The sequence below is a fragment of the Verticillium dahliae genome, genomic scaffold (genome assembly GCF_000150675.1).
Source record: "Verticillium dahliae VdLs.17 supercont1.5 genomic scaffold, whole genome shotgun sequence".
Classification (NCBI taxonomy): domain Eukaryota; kingdom Fungi; phylum Ascomycota; class Sordariomycetes; order Glomerellales; family Plectosphaerellaceae; genus Verticillium; species Verticillium dahliae.
The window spans coordinates 1,393,614-1,407,515 of record NW_009276938.1 but is presented as its reverse complement, the minus strand read 5'-3'; the positions used below and the strand labels follow the sequence as shown (position 1 = coordinate 1,407,515).

Genomic DNA, 13,902 nt, shown 5'->3' with positions numbered 1-13,902 from the left:
GACTCTTCTCTGCCACCTTGTCGGAGCCTCGCCGATAGCATCCCCCTTAGCACATTGACCAGAGACCCCCAAACTCACAAAAGGCCGCCGTACACTGCACCAACCAGCAGGGAAGCGATGTCGCCATCAACGGCTCCAAGCACGCCGGTGCAGTAGCGCCGCCTGTGACTCGATGATCCGACCCCGTCATGCCCACCAGCAAGATAAGAAGTGGTTCGCTGACGGGGCCGCCCGTGTCGCAACCCTCGCGTATGCAAGATCTACGAGTGACTGCTCCTCAATAACGCAACCCAGCCGTGCCGTCGCTAGCCACTCATAACCCACTGCTCTCACCTTGAATGATGCCGTGATGGCCTTCGTTGCAGATTCTGCTGGGACGCTGTCGGGGGTTGGCGACGCACGACCATGTCACTTGCCTTTTCAGGATAGCAATGTTGCAGACCCGCCACGAGAGGATCGACATGGAGGATGGTTAAGAGGGACTGGAGGACTGTCGCAGCTTGTCTGATTGAAAAAGTCCTGTTGTCGTGCATCGTTTCCGTCTTGATTGCTTGCTTCTGCCTTGTAGAGAGACAGCCAGTTCTATTGCTGTGACAATGGCCACAGAAACACCAAGTGCTGGACCTGGCGAGCAGGACGCCCATCAGAAGCATGTCACTCTCTCTGCCGAACAGGGTAGCGCCGAGGAAACACATCCTGTGAAGCCTGTCTCCCGCTTCACGAGGTGGTACCGCAGCCCTCTGTTCAACGTCATCATCGTCGGTTTGATCTCGTTCACGCAGCCTGGTATCTGGAATGCCCTCAACAGTAGGTCGACCTCTTGCAAGTAGAGTAGCTCATGCTGACCCTGCACAGACACGGGTGCTGGAGGCCAGCAGGAACCCTATCTTGTCAACGGAGCCAACTCCCTGACCTTTGGTATCATGGTGTTTGGCTGCTCCATCTTCTCTATTGTCGCCAACAAGATCGGCCTCAAGACGGTGCTTATTCTCGGCACCTTGGGCTACGCACCCTACTCAGCCGCCCTGTACGTCAACAACCGATACGGCACCGAATGGTTCGTCCTCTTTGGCGGCGCCACCTGCGGCATCGCAGCTTCTGCTCTCTGGGCCTCCGAGGGCGCCATCGCTCTGGGTTACGCCGATGTCCATGATCGGGGAAAGTTCAGTACGTTGCGGCCTGACTCTTTTTGCCCCTCTCTGCCTGTTTCTGACATGTTATGACAGCGGGTATCTGGCTCGGTCTCCGCGAGCTCGGCCAGCTCATCGGCTCCTCCATCCAGCTGTCCATGAACGTCAAGAGCGGCCAGCGCGGCCGTGTCGGCTACACGACCTATCTCGTCCTCATCGCCCTGCAGTGCCTCGGCTTACCGCTGGCACTCCTCATCTCCCCCCCGCAGAAAGTCATCCGTCCCGACGGCCGCCGCCTGCCGGATCCCACCAAGAACAAGGCCATCATGGGCGAGTTCCGCAAGTGGTGGAAGCTGCTGCGCACGCGCCAGTTTTGCCTCCTCATCCCCATCCTCGTCGGCTTCAATTGGAATAATACGTATCTCGGCATCTACCTAGTCCGCTACTTCTCCGTGCGCTCCCGTACCTTGGCGTCGCTGTGCTCGGGAATCGCCGCCACGACCGCCAACATCTTCTGGGGCTGGTTCTATGATCTTAAGTACTTCAGCCGCCCGCAGCTCGCCAAGATTACCTGGTTCTTCTTCGCCATCACCATGGTCTCGTTGTTTGGCTGGCAGTTCGCCATGGAGAAGGAGTACTCGACCTCCGAGACGCCTGTGACGCTCGATTGGGATCTGCCCGGGTTCGGCAGGGGGTTCGCGGTGCAGGTCTTGTTCCGGTGAGTCGGCCTTCTGCAGTTTCTGAATCTAGGTTGCTGATGATTGATTGCAGATTCATGAACGAGTCGCACTACATGTTCGCCTACTGGATCCTCGGAACCTTCTTTGACGACATCGAGACGCTCACGCTCGCCGTCGGTCTTGTGCGGTCATTTGAGTCTCTGGGCTCGTGTCTCGCTTTCGGCGTCGGCGCCGCAAAGGTGGCGCCCATGACCAATCTCATCATTGCCTGCGTCATGTTCAGCCTGTCGCTTCCAACAACATCATGGCTTGTCTTCCTCGTGCCTGAAAGGCCCAAGGAGCATGTTCTAGATGATACGGATGAGTCCTCTGACGAAGGCAAGACTGTGGATGCGCCTGGGCTGGCCGGCACGGCGCCGGCCGCGGAGGTTACCGATGGTCCTCGGAAGTAAGATGCCGTCCACACATTGTTTGAAAAGGTAACTCGGAGTTTGAATCTAGTTGTGCAATTGAGAAATGTTTGTCAAGAGACAATAAAGTAGCGCGCTCGCACGGCTGCGTAAATGCAACGCTCACTTCAACATGACGATCTCGATCTTCGATTCGTCGGCCGCCTCTCCGTTCATGAGCCCGTGTACGTAGCTCTCGCCGACCAAGGTGTAGACCTTCTCGCTCATGTCATCATCATAACCCTTCTCCCGCAGTATGAATGGCACCGCCGTTCCTGGTATCACTGCTACCATGTCACCCACCTCTGCCAGTGGCGGAATCAAAGCGAGGTATCCTTTCTCCGTGACAGCCAACCGCCGTGAATAGCATCGGTACTGTGCCGAAGTCACCCATCTGGATCCTAGCTGCATCCGCTCATGAGTTTCCTCCGGAGATAGTGCCCTATCCTCATCATCGAGCGGCACTTCTACGAGGTGACGCATCCCATATCGATACCATAATCCGTACACGGGGTCGGCTGGCCAGTCCATACCGCTTCCGCTGGCCAGCTCCCCAGTCCCGACAGATGGGGCGTCGCAGACCAAAGTTCGCCAGAGAGCCTCCTCGTGGCTCTGACCGTTGGCGTACGTATCTCCACTCATAGTCGCAGCCAAAGCCTGCGCCGCGAGGATCCAAGCATTGCACCTCTCCATGTTGGCCGTGCTGTTAATGCGATGTGTCAAAGGATCCACGGCCGCACGCTCCAGTTCCTCTGTCATACGATCGATCTTGTCGACAATGATGCCTTCAATCTCAAGACCCTTTTCATGAACGACGGGTCCTCTGTTCACGAGCCCGCCGGAGGTCTGATACGCCCTCTTTCCCTTCGGCAACGCCGCAATGACAGACCTCCCGGTAATCGACCAGTCGGGCACCCAAGACGGCAGCGCAGTCAGGCGCCGCGGCCACCCCACGCCGCTGCAGGGCAGGATTTCGTGCAGCGTGTTTACCTGCATGTAGACGAACCGCGCCGCGTCGACAAAGACCTCCTCAGGCGTCTTGGTGTAGTCCGGCTTGACGAGCGGGTGCGCGCCATCCTCCGCGAGGCCGACGAGCGCGAACACCCTGTCTCGCGGATCCGTGGCCTCGAACGTCCAGCACTCGGCAAGCAGGTGAAGCAGCGGGCCCGACAGCGCCATCTCCTCGCCGTGGTACCGCTTCCGGATGCTCGACAGCAGCACGACATTGGTGGCGCCGACGGGCGCGTTCGTCTCGCCCAGCACGCTCGAGTCCTCGATCATGACGCTGAACTCGAACGAGAGGATGAGGCGGAGGATGATGGGCGCGAGCGTCTCCCACTTGATCGTCTCGCGCCCGTAGACGACGTGCAGCATCTTGTTGACGGCGATCTCCTGCACCATCCAGATGCGGGTGAAGTACGGGTGCGCGAGGATCTTGCCGATGGCGAGCCAGCGGGGCGTGCGCCGCTCGTGGACGTACTTCAGAAAGAGCTCCTTGTCTGTTGGCTTGTATGTCTTGATGTAGTGCGACAGCTCGAGGACGAGGTCGACGGCGATGTGGGAGTCTTCGCTGGCGCCGAGCCATATCGTCACGAGGGAGGCGGCGTTGTAGATATCGTGCATGATGCTCACCTGCCAGGCCTTTTCCGCGTTATCTTCCTGGTTGATGCAGATCGAGTCGATCCAGACCCTGCGCGGTTCGAAGACTGGGCTCATGTCGAGCAGTAGGTTGTAGACGTTTTGCGTCGTCTTGAATGGCTTGTCGTTCACCCATATTGTGTGCGTTTTGGTCGGATCGCCCCATGTGTACGACATGGCCTGATAGGTGGGATGCCGCTGGCCGATGTCGACAGTGACAAGCTTGCAGCTGATCTTGCTCGAGTTGCCCCGTGGAAGGATGTACAAAAGCCGAATGTCCCAGTCGTTCTTCAACGGTGGGTGCTCAAAAGGACGTGACAGATCTTCACCGCTGGCCGGTAATGACCCTCCGCGTATTTTGAGGTTGTAGGAAGTCTTGAGGTCGTAGAAGAATTTACCGACGAACCTCCATGTAATATCTGTGAGGAGTCTGAGGAAGTGACTGCGCCAGAGCTTTGTGTAGATGATGTGCGGAACGGACGCACAAGCCAGGGCCACCCAAAACCAGTCCATCAGCTGCCCAATGCTGGGCGGATCTGTCACGGCCTTGTGCAATCCATCCTTAACAAAGGCAACGGAACCTCGCGGGTAGTGGAAGAGTATAGAGCTGATCACAAAAGTAGGCAGCGTAAGCGGTCCTCGCTGGGCATGGTCATACCACATCTCGGTTGCGGGCAGATCAAGGTCCGGGAAAACAAGAGGTTGAGCGGCGTAAGCGGTAAATATGATCAAGCTGAAGACGAATGTCGTGTCTTGAGTGCCAATGAGCCAGTCGCCAACGAGGCCGAGAAAGATTGCGAGGCGACCGTTGGTGACGGCAAAGACGCACACCAGAGGTATCCAGAAGCGGCTGATCTTGAACGTGATGTAGTCCAGCACCCACCCGAGAAGGGCGCTCCCAACGTGTCCCAGGAGCTGGCCGACGAAGAAACTCGCCAACGTTATGCGGCGTTCCCTCTTCAGGACCGCGTCGACTGTCGCCATTGCGAGAGAACTGCGATTTTCGTGCTATCTTGGCATGAGGGGTTGCACGTCGGCTGAAGGCCAGGCGATCATATTTATCAGGCTCCTATCTCACACAAGGCATAATGAGGCCACTCAGTGAGCCTTACCGGGTATATGCCGGTCGATGGCATTAGCTAAGCGTTGTTGACAGCTGCATCAGCTCTCTCCTGGTGGTCATGGAGATTATTTCTTAACTCCGGCATAGGTATGTAGCGAATCGCCAGGGGTCAGCTCAATTGTCTTCACTTTTCAAGGCTATATGATTGCATGTGATGAATCTCATTTACATCAAAACCAGGCCAGAGTAGCCGTTCCAGTCATTGAGTTAATTAGAGTTGATCCACAAGCTTCTCCGCCGCATACGAAACATTGGATCCAAATGTAGATGGAAGTGCCTGAGCGTAAAGGCACGTTAGCTCTGGGCCAGAATACGTCAGATGGTGTTCCAGAGTAAAATGACTTACCTGCAGATACAGAGTGCCGTCCTCGATGACGACTTCGCCGTATGAGCCGTACTTGAGAGTGTCTACCAGCCGGAAGACCAGCTCACCCTTCTCGACGGCCTCATTGAAACCCTCCTGGATCAAATCATCCTCTTCGATCTTCATGTTCTTCAGCTGCCAATCGAGGCCCTCAAAATACTGCTCGATCAGGTAGCCAAGCTGTTTCTCCCAGTCGTCGCGTACCTCGCTGCCCTTAGCGGCCGCGGCGGTCTTGAGAGTGGCAAAGGAGGCCTCAAAATTGGGGATGAGCTTAATGTCGGGCTTGGCAATCTGTGTGGCAATGGACTTTTGCACAGCGTCAATCTTCGCGTCGTATTCGGTCTTGATAGAGTGGCGCGCCAGAAAGCTCAGCGGCGCGTCGCTGGGGACGGCGTTGAGGGCGGGGAAGAGTTGATCCTCCTGGGCAGCGTAGCTGATGTTGGAACCCAGGGCGTCAGGGCGGAAGAGGATCATGAGCTTGCCGTCCTGCACACCGACGCTGCCGTAGCTGAAGGTCTTAGGTTCTGCGTCTTCGACGTCCATGCCGAGGATGTGGGCAGAGGCAATGGTATTGATCTCCTCAGTCAGGTGGGGGTACCTCTCGGCCTGGTACTTGATCTGCCAGATAACACCCTCGACGTAGCTATGTCGGACAATTGTCAGTGACGGGAGGCTTGGTGAGACTGTTTCCCCAGGCATTCTTACTCCTTAATGCAGCTACCCACTGATTCCTTGGCGTAGCCGTCATTGTGGTATGGCCAGATGGCGTTGGGGTTGATATCAATTGTCCAAGTCTCCCCAAGAAGATCCGACAATTGTTTCTCGTAATCTGACTTCTTGTTGTCCCACTCGTCGCGAACTGGAGAGGATATTCAGCTGAGTTTGTATTAGGTGCACGGAGTTTTGACTTACTGTTCTTACGAAGCACAAGAGAGAGCTTCTCTGCGGGGGGAAGACGAACCATGATGATGGATTTGTGTGGGTTGAATTTGAAAATTCAGAACAAGATCTTCGCGTATTGTTCGCTACAAGATCTGTCTTACAACGGCTGCTGGAAGTAGTTTATGTAGCTGTCTTGACTGACAGTCTGATGGCTGACGATGCCGGCATTTGCCGTTGCGTTGGGGCATTGTGGAGATTATCCTCAAGGCAGCTGCGCCTTAAAGCCTGCCAAGTAGGGGTCTGAAGTCTTTTCAGGAACGCGGGGATTGAGGAACCTTGCCTGGCGTAAAGATCATAGCGGTATTCTGCCTTATGGCCTCTACTAACGACCAAAGCTGAACGCATCTGAGCTCAGCTGCGACGCCCCGGCAGACGCCATCCGCCACGCCCTACCGGGCGACCGCGACCGAGACGGAATGGGGCAAGGCGTTAACTCAAACCCCTGAATGGCCCCTCATCGTGAGGCGGACACAAGGCAAGCTGCCTGGATCCCATTGTGGGGTGACGCATACTTGTATTGCCTTGGATCATCATCAGGCATTGGTGTACATCGTGTCTGTTTCTCTTCCCAACTTTCAACTCGAAACATACAATGTCGCTGTCAGTCTTGTCGTAAACCCCCGCACTACATATCGAGAGACCCAACTGACGCTAAACATACCAGACCTCTGAAGGTCCAGATCGGCATCCGCGACCACTGGGCGGCAGAGACGGGTCCGACTAAGACGTCGCTCAATAAGCTCGCCAGCGTCCTCGGGCGGGCGGTCGTTGTCGATCCCGAGTGGCAGCTGCTGCTCAACGAGCTCGGCGAAATCTACTCCGATAAGCTCCGGTTTGTGCAGGTAGTCGCAGGATGTGTCGAGGCATTTGCGAATAGCACGGCGGAGTTGCTCGAGGACGAGGAAGCTCATGAGCAGTGGATAGAGACTCTCCTGGAGAAGACAAAGACTCAGTCACGGTTGAGGCTTTTCCTGGAGGTGCGATTCTGCCTGACGCCAAATTTAACTGTGAGCACTGCTGATCATCACAGACATCTGGCTCCAATGAAGTGGCCGTGTCATGGTCGGACCAGAGGTGCGGATTCATCATCCATCTGCCGAAGAAACAGATCCATTCTTTCTCGGCGCTGTATCCAAAACTTCGCGGCGATCTTCTCAAATGCTTCACTGCCTCGAGCGTCCAAGCTTCCGGTCAGCCTCCCGCCGCTGACGACTGGGCAGGTGTTGAGGTGGACGCCGGAACTGGAAAGCCGACTGTCCTCGAGGCGCTCGTCCAACAACCGCAGAACCATGCGCAGACTGGTGAACACCTCCCAAACTGGGGATCCCTGCCTAGACCCGACGACTTGTTTCTGCAACCGCCCTACTACCTCATCCTTCACGGGAGTGCCAGCCAGATTGATATCGAATGCAGTCATAGCCCGTCGCTGAAGCTACTCTCCGAGTATCTTAAGCGTTGGTGCAGAGTCAACCACAATGACTCGCGATCAGTAACATTTCCCCCCGTTTTCCCAGTTGTTGCCGGTCGTTAAATGCATACTGACAACTCCCCGGCTCAGCCACCGGCAGTCAAAATTCAGTTGCACCAGTCAGCCTTTGGGTTAAGCGAGATGTTTGACAAGCTTGAGCTCAGTACACAGGACAACCGCTACACAACTCAGTTTCAGATGACTTCGCCCATGCTATTGGCCTTGATAGAAGGTGTGTTGGGCTACAAGCTGTTGTCGAGCCAAGGGGGCACATGGAGCTTCCGCCGGGAAAATGAGTTCCTCTCACAGCGCTGACCGCATGGGTGTTGTTTTCTTCTCGTTCGCGCCAAACCGCAAGATGTTCTGGCTTGAAAGGCAAAACACTGCTACTGACTGTACTTTCATGAACAAGTATTTCAGTAGCAAAGTTTAATTCTATTCGATAATAGTAACGTAGGCGATAAGAGGCATTCTGTAGGCGGTATCAGTAGGTGTAGACTTTGATGCCCAGCTCAAGCGATGCAACGGTGATCGCGAGTGCGCCCGTTTACTAAGCGTAGGCTCCTAGACTCTCTATCACGGTTTATGAAGCAACTGTGACCAGATAAAGAAGTCCAGATACGTGCTGTTTGCTGAGACTGCTGAGTGACTCCTGCAGCGGCTACATTTCCTCCTCGTTGTCTTCATTTCCGACACTCCATAGCTCCTGTCTGCCGCATTTCCATTCAAGTCCCCATTATACAGTCGATGGGTAGCAAGCAGTAAGAGGGCGCCTTGCGCCTACAGCTTGCGCCCATGCCAGAAGCTGGTCAAGTGGTGATAAAGCCGGACAGAAATGGCGCTGATGCAAACAGAATGAACTATCTAGCAGGCTCCGGTCGGAATCGTAGTGCTTGCGAGACGCCTCCCTCCATTATAAGAGGCACCAGAGCCAAGACCGCGCTTGGCAAAGCCCTTCCACAGCTCACAGCGGTTGCTGCCACCAGTAAGGATGCGGTCAGCGTCAATGATGGCATCTCTAGCGGAAACGAAAGTCGGATTGCATGGTTGTCTGCCGCCGATATTAGTACTTTTCCCCGATGCTGGGAACTGTCAAACTTACAGAGCCATGCCGTCAATCACAAGCTTCATGGCTAGGGATTTGCCATCGGTTGGGACGCCTGCAGCACTGAACTGAGGCCAGGTACCATCGTTCTTGCCGTGCTTATCGATGAGGTTCCAGAGGACCTCGTAGAGGATGCTCGCCCATGTGGTACCAATAGCATGAACGGCGGTTTGGCTGTTCACTGTGGTGTACGTGTATGGGTTCGTGGTCATCGAAGTCGAGTACTTTACCGGTCGGATTCCAGCAGGGTTGTTGGTGGCCCAGGCTCCCATAACATAGTCTGTCGCACGGGTGTCTCCTCGCTTTAGACGGATGGCTGTAGCAAAGAAATCGCTCCAGCCTTCGCCCATGCCGCCGGACTCAAGGGAGTTGAGGCAGCCAGCATTTGCAGGCCCACCAGTCAGACGGTTCGAGACTGATCATCTAAGTATGTGCACATCTTATTATAGTTGCTTTGAATTCACTTACCTCCATGGGCGTATTCGTGGATGACGATGCCAGCTTCGAAGCTGGCGTCCCTGCGAGGGGTTGAGGAGGTGAAGAGATACATCCTCATCCGGCCCGGCTGGCCATCAGCAGGGGAGGCAAAGTTGGCATTGTTGGTTCCCGAGCCGTCTTGGGTATTGAGGATGACAAAATCGGCGCCTCTTCCTCCCTGGCCATTGTTGTTGGTCTCAAAGTTGCCAGCCGCCTCGGTAAAGCCTAGTAGGTACAAGAGGTCATGGAAGATGTTTGAGGTGTAGAACAGCTGGGTGATAGAAGCATCCGCGTAGGCAGATGGGGTCGCCATGCTAGTCGAGTACTGGAAATCAAAGTTCAGATTCGTGCGGGTAGGGCGGTAGTTGTTGAGGTACGCTGTTCCGCCGCTAGGGTTTGACTGCGCAATTGCGTTGTTGCCCCTCGTCGTCGTGTAGTTGGTGGTTCCGTCGCTGTGGTAGGCAAACTCGGACGCCTTTGAGTTCCATGGGTCCGTTATCAACTGACGAGATCCCTCGCTGGGATCATTCACACCCCACGGGCTGCTGAGGTCAGAACCGAGAAAAGGATGCAGAGGTGCAACATGTGTTGCCGAGAAAAAGTCAAACTGATGAAGAGGAGAGGAGAACTCACTAGACGTTATAGGTCGCAAGATCTGACACGTAGTCAACAATGCCATGAATGTCTTCCCCAGTTTTGGCGTCGATGTACGTCAGCAACCAGTTGTCCATGATGTCCGTCTCAACCCGCCAGGTCAAAACAAGTGACTCATCCTTTTGGGCAATGTAGACCAACTTGGCTACGGGGTCAGACACGGCGCCATCGGTGCCAGTGAGAGTGTAAGTCTCTTGCCCTTCCTTCGGCTCTGCAGATGCAGTGGAGGCCTCGATGGGCAGACCGAGGATCTCGGTAGTCTTCTGAAGAGCGAGAACAGGGTCGTTGAAGTCTCTCCTTTTCAAGGGCTCCTCCTCGGGGACCTCGCCAGAGAAGAAACTGTTGCCGAAAGAAAAGACTTCACCGTTGCTGTCAACCTGGATCATATTAGTTCCTCGAATGGATAATAAGAATCACACGGAAACGCGAAAGACCTACGTTCACGTTGAAATCAGCATTGTCAATGTCGATTCCGTGGACGGTTTGCTTGAAGTTGACATGGGCAATTCCATTAGCTCCCACGTAATGATCGGAGACAACCCTGAAGGTGACGCCGGGCACAGTAGCTTTGACGAGCTCAGTGGCAGTCTCAACGTACGTAGCCCGCTTGCTGAGGGTCATGATTGGGTCAGAGGCTGTTTCCGTAGCGTTGACATACTCTGACAGAAGGGGAAGCCGGAAAGCCTCGATGTCAATGCCTCTCCGGGCGAGATGGGGCTGATGGGTAGTTGGATGGGCAAACACCCGAGACCCAGGCCCAAGCAAGCCTGAGAGCACGAGAGATCTGATGGCACCCATGATCATAATGATGACAGAAATTAGTCTGGAGATTCTTGCGATAAGTCAAGAGCTAATGAACTCTGGATCAAGCCCATTAGAATCGTGGGGATTCTGCGAGTGAAATAGATGGCGATACGAGCTCATCGCTCACAGTTCGTACCTCGCGACAACGACTCCCTGGACCGGCGTTGATCGAGCTTCCTGTTCAAGTCTTCGACTCCGTCCTACCTCTCATAATGCAGTCTCTGAGGATCGTCAAGGTCACTTTCCCTATTGAGTGCATGTAGCGAAAGCCCTCCTCCAAAGTAAAGTCGTGACATGGCAGCATTGTGGAAATCCACTCGTCTTCTATGTATTACGGTCATGGGACGCGCAGGTTGTAATCATGTCACAGCTGCTGCTGCTCTGTCACAGGTGTGTGAGTACGTAAAAGGAAGGTGGCCACATCTCAGTACGCTGAGGTTGCATCCGCGATTAGTTTACCAGAATCGCCATGCGGCCGGTTTGACTCCAGTAGATCTCGTTGATCTCCACGAGACGTCTTGTGACTAAGCTCCCAGCTGTGCCGAACATCCTCCTCGAGGGTTTAACCTGGGCTACTATTACAGCACTCTTCATAATTAGCTCCTTCGTAATGTTCGTCCGAAGGTAAGCTGCCGTTTGGTCCAAGAGCGATAGTCACAGTTGGGGCTTCCGGGAATTCTGGGAGTAATTCTTAGTTCAATAAACTGAGCGTACATGAACTCGCGAAATAGATTATTCTAAGGAGGGCCAATTCCGACTAACTAAGACATCACATGAGGCGCTCATGTAACCCGAGTCGTACCCCCAACTGCCTTTTAAGGTCGGTTGGTTACAATCAAGCATGAAAGCGGGGACGCAGGCCCTTATGTCGTGACTGGCTTGGTGCCGAATACCGGCTGCTATGCTTGCGAGAGACCTGCCTAAAGCGGGTTCTGCCGACGCGGGATTTACAAAGCTTATCATGTCGGGCTCTATGCCGGCCGGCGTCAGTCAGCCTCTTCGGACCTCATCACCGTCACAGATGTATAGAGAATGCGACCGAGGCACCCAGCCAAGATCTTCCGCAGAAGCGGCCGTTAAAACTAAAACGTTACTCGCGGGATGGCCGGTGTTAAGCACACTTTTCCCGTTGTATTTAATCATCAATCGGGTTTGCGACTGATAATGGGATCGCCTTCGACAAGCCTCATGATAGTTCTCCACAAGTGCAAAAACTACTCGTCCGGACTTTACAATACCTATATTCAGAGGATAGATATTTCCGCTAAGAATCCACATGGGCCCGGAAAGGAAAAGATATCACCGGAGGATTATTGTAATAGCTGTTCTGGGACTCGATTCGCCGCTGACTGCGCGCAATCGTGGACTTATGGGATGGACGAGATGGATGAGGTGAAGCAGATGGATTAGCATACTCGACGATGAGCAGCAGCGTAGCACCCGTCTAAAATTATCACTATAAATTGAACGTTTTGATCCTTTGGGGATCGACTTTCGCTACTCAAAGCTATTAAATAAGCCAATATAGTAAAAGAACTCGGAATGTGCTTCGGAGTCAATCATATGCATCATTGCCAGGGAAGAAACGGACGGGAATGTGAGGAGGTTGTTCTGGTGCTAATCTTTATTTTTATATTGTTTCGCGACATCCCAGCTTTCGGCGCCTACCCACCTACTCTTCGAAGAAACCCACTCATGCGCCGCCTACTGTGCCTGTAAATGTGTTTTCAATGTGTGTCAGAAGCTGTTGCTAATCTGACCTTACGTCGACGAACTAACTCCGCATCAGCACCTGCGCTATCAAACATTGACTCGCTAAAAAGCCCGCCATAGAGCCTGTTGTATGAGCCTCTACGCAAGGGCAAAACAGGAATACCCGCTAAAGCGCTTTTGGGTTGAGAGAAGTGAGAGGCCAAGAACGGGAGCATCCGAGTATTGCAGTTGCTGGCTTTTGTACCGGATGGTCGAGACAGCGAAACTAGGCGCGAAGCCGAAGATGGTTCAAAGCCTATGTTGGGCCTAAGCTCGGCTCCTTTGATGATAAATTTCGAGAGATAACATCCACTGTCCTCATTATTGGCTGTAGGGATTTATTTCCAAGGTCTTGTTGCGAGTTCCATCACTTGAACCCCCACCGGGCAAAGCTTTAGGATCAAGTAGATGCCCGGAACGTTTTTTGAGATTCATTCGGGAGCTTCTTTCTCGCTGTGAGAGTCAAGTGCGGCCATGGAGCGTGACAAAAGCTGTGGTTCAATGATCTGAGTGGCGGAGAAACAGTAGTGTCCAAGCCCTACGCCTTGGAGATGGGATCCAGAAGAACAGCCATGTATGCAAACTGGAGACGTGTCAAATTTTAAGAGGATCAGCTGTCAAACAGGAATTCTGGATAGTACATGTGAAATATCGCGCCAAGTTATCAAGGGTTCCAAGTGCCACCCTCTCTCACTGTGCAGGCCAAAGTTGGTCATCTGCCAACCATAAGGTACCTACCAAGCGGGTTGCAAAAAAAATGAGACGTACTGAATGCTTCACCCCAGCCCCTCCACCTAGAATAACTGCACAACACTACTACGAGACACCTACAAGATCTAGAATTATAGTGACTATTGAGTTTATAGATCAGTATAATGTACACTATTTTAAAGAAAGGCTTTTCGCCTAGACTGAAGCTCTGGAGTCGTTATAGAAATGTATAGCTGAATAGCTGGGTAGTAGGAATGGTTATGGGGGAGGGATCTGGTACGTCTCATTTTTTTTGCAACCCGCTTGCCTACGTAGCTACCTTAGGCAGAATGACCAAAAGCTATAGACGGGGGATTACATAGGCAGTGAAGCCTGTCCAATATAGGTACCTCTTCGCGTGCTCTTCAATGGAGTGAGTTCAAAAGTATGATGGCAGCTACGTTGACAAAGTCTTCATCTAATGATAAATGACGACGCATGACAGCATCCTTGGATGGAATGCTAGCGTAACATCGTCGAAAAAGCATAAACTCTGGGAGCTTTTGCAACTACACAAGTTGGTCTAATAGCCATGTCAGGTTGGATCACACAACAATGAGTGTAGC

General features: G+C 53.6%; 5 protein-coding genes across 5 annotated transcripts; 2 read left to right on the top strand and 3 right to left on the bottom strand.

Moving 5' to 3' along the window:
- Nucleotides 1-596: 596 nt before the first annotated feature.
- On the top strand, nucleotides 597-2,262 carry VDAG_03422 (DUF895 domain membrane protein; the record flags this gene model as incomplete). The annotated part of the gene is made up of 4 exons (XM_009657287.1): nucleotides 597-807; nucleotides 856-1,167; nucleotides 1,227-1,848; nucleotides 1,902-2,262. 4 exons carry the CDS (start codon nucleotides 597-599, stop codon nucleotides 2,260-2,262), a joined length of 1,506 nt encoding a protein of 501 aa, XP_009655582.1.
- Nucleotides 2,263-2,293: 31 nt separating this feature from the next.
- Nucleotides 2,294-4,881, bottom strand: VDAG_03421 (uncharacterized protein; the record flags this gene model as incomplete). Its single annotated transcript, XM_009657286.1, has 1 exon — nucleotides 2,294-4,881. The coding sequence occupies one exon, from the start codon at nucleotides 4,879-4,881 to the stop codon at nucleotides 2,383-2,385; it is 2,499 nt and encodes an 832-aa protein (XP_009655581.1). The 3' UTR covers nucleotides 2,294-2,382.
- Nucleotides 4,882-5,231: 350 nt separating this feature from the next.
- VDAG_03420 (uncharacterized protein) lies at nucleotides 5,232-6,348 on the bottom strand (the record flags this gene model as incomplete). Its single annotated transcript, XM_009657285.1, has 4 exons — nucleotides 5,232-5,297; nucleotides 5,367-6,027; nucleotides 6,090-6,243; nucleotides 6,297-6,348. The coding sequence occupies 4 exons, from the start codon at nucleotides 6,346-6,348 to the stop codon at nucleotides 5,232-5,234; spliced, it is 933 nt and encodes a 310-aa protein (XP_009655580.1).
- A 570-nt stretch (nucleotides 6,349-6,918) lies between these two features.
- Nucleotides 6,919-8,109, top strand: VDAG_03419 (uncharacterized protein; the record flags this gene model as incomplete). Its single annotated transcript, XM_009657284.1, has 4 exons — nucleotides 6,919-6,926; nucleotides 6,991-7,303; nucleotides 7,357-7,815; nucleotides 7,885-8,109. 4 exons carry the CDS (start codon nucleotides 6,919-6,921, stop codon nucleotides 8,107-8,109), a joined length of 1,005 nt encoding a protein of 334 aa, XP_009655579.1.
- A 783-nt stretch (nucleotides 8,110-8,892) lies between these two features.
- VDAG_03418 (extracellular elastinolytic metalloproteinase) lies at nucleotides 8,893-11,175 on the bottom strand (the record flags this gene model as incomplete). The annotated part of the gene is made up of 5 exons (XM_009657283.1): nucleotides 8,893-9,314; nucleotides 9,368-9,921; nucleotides 10,010-10,407; nucleotides 10,469-10,853; nucleotides 11,039-11,175. 5 exons carry the CDS (start codon nucleotides 11,173-11,175, stop codon nucleotides 8,893-8,895), a joined length of 1,896 nt encoding a protein of 631 aa, XP_009655578.1.
- Between the last annotated feature and the right edge of the window lie 2,727 nt (nucleotides 11,176-13,902).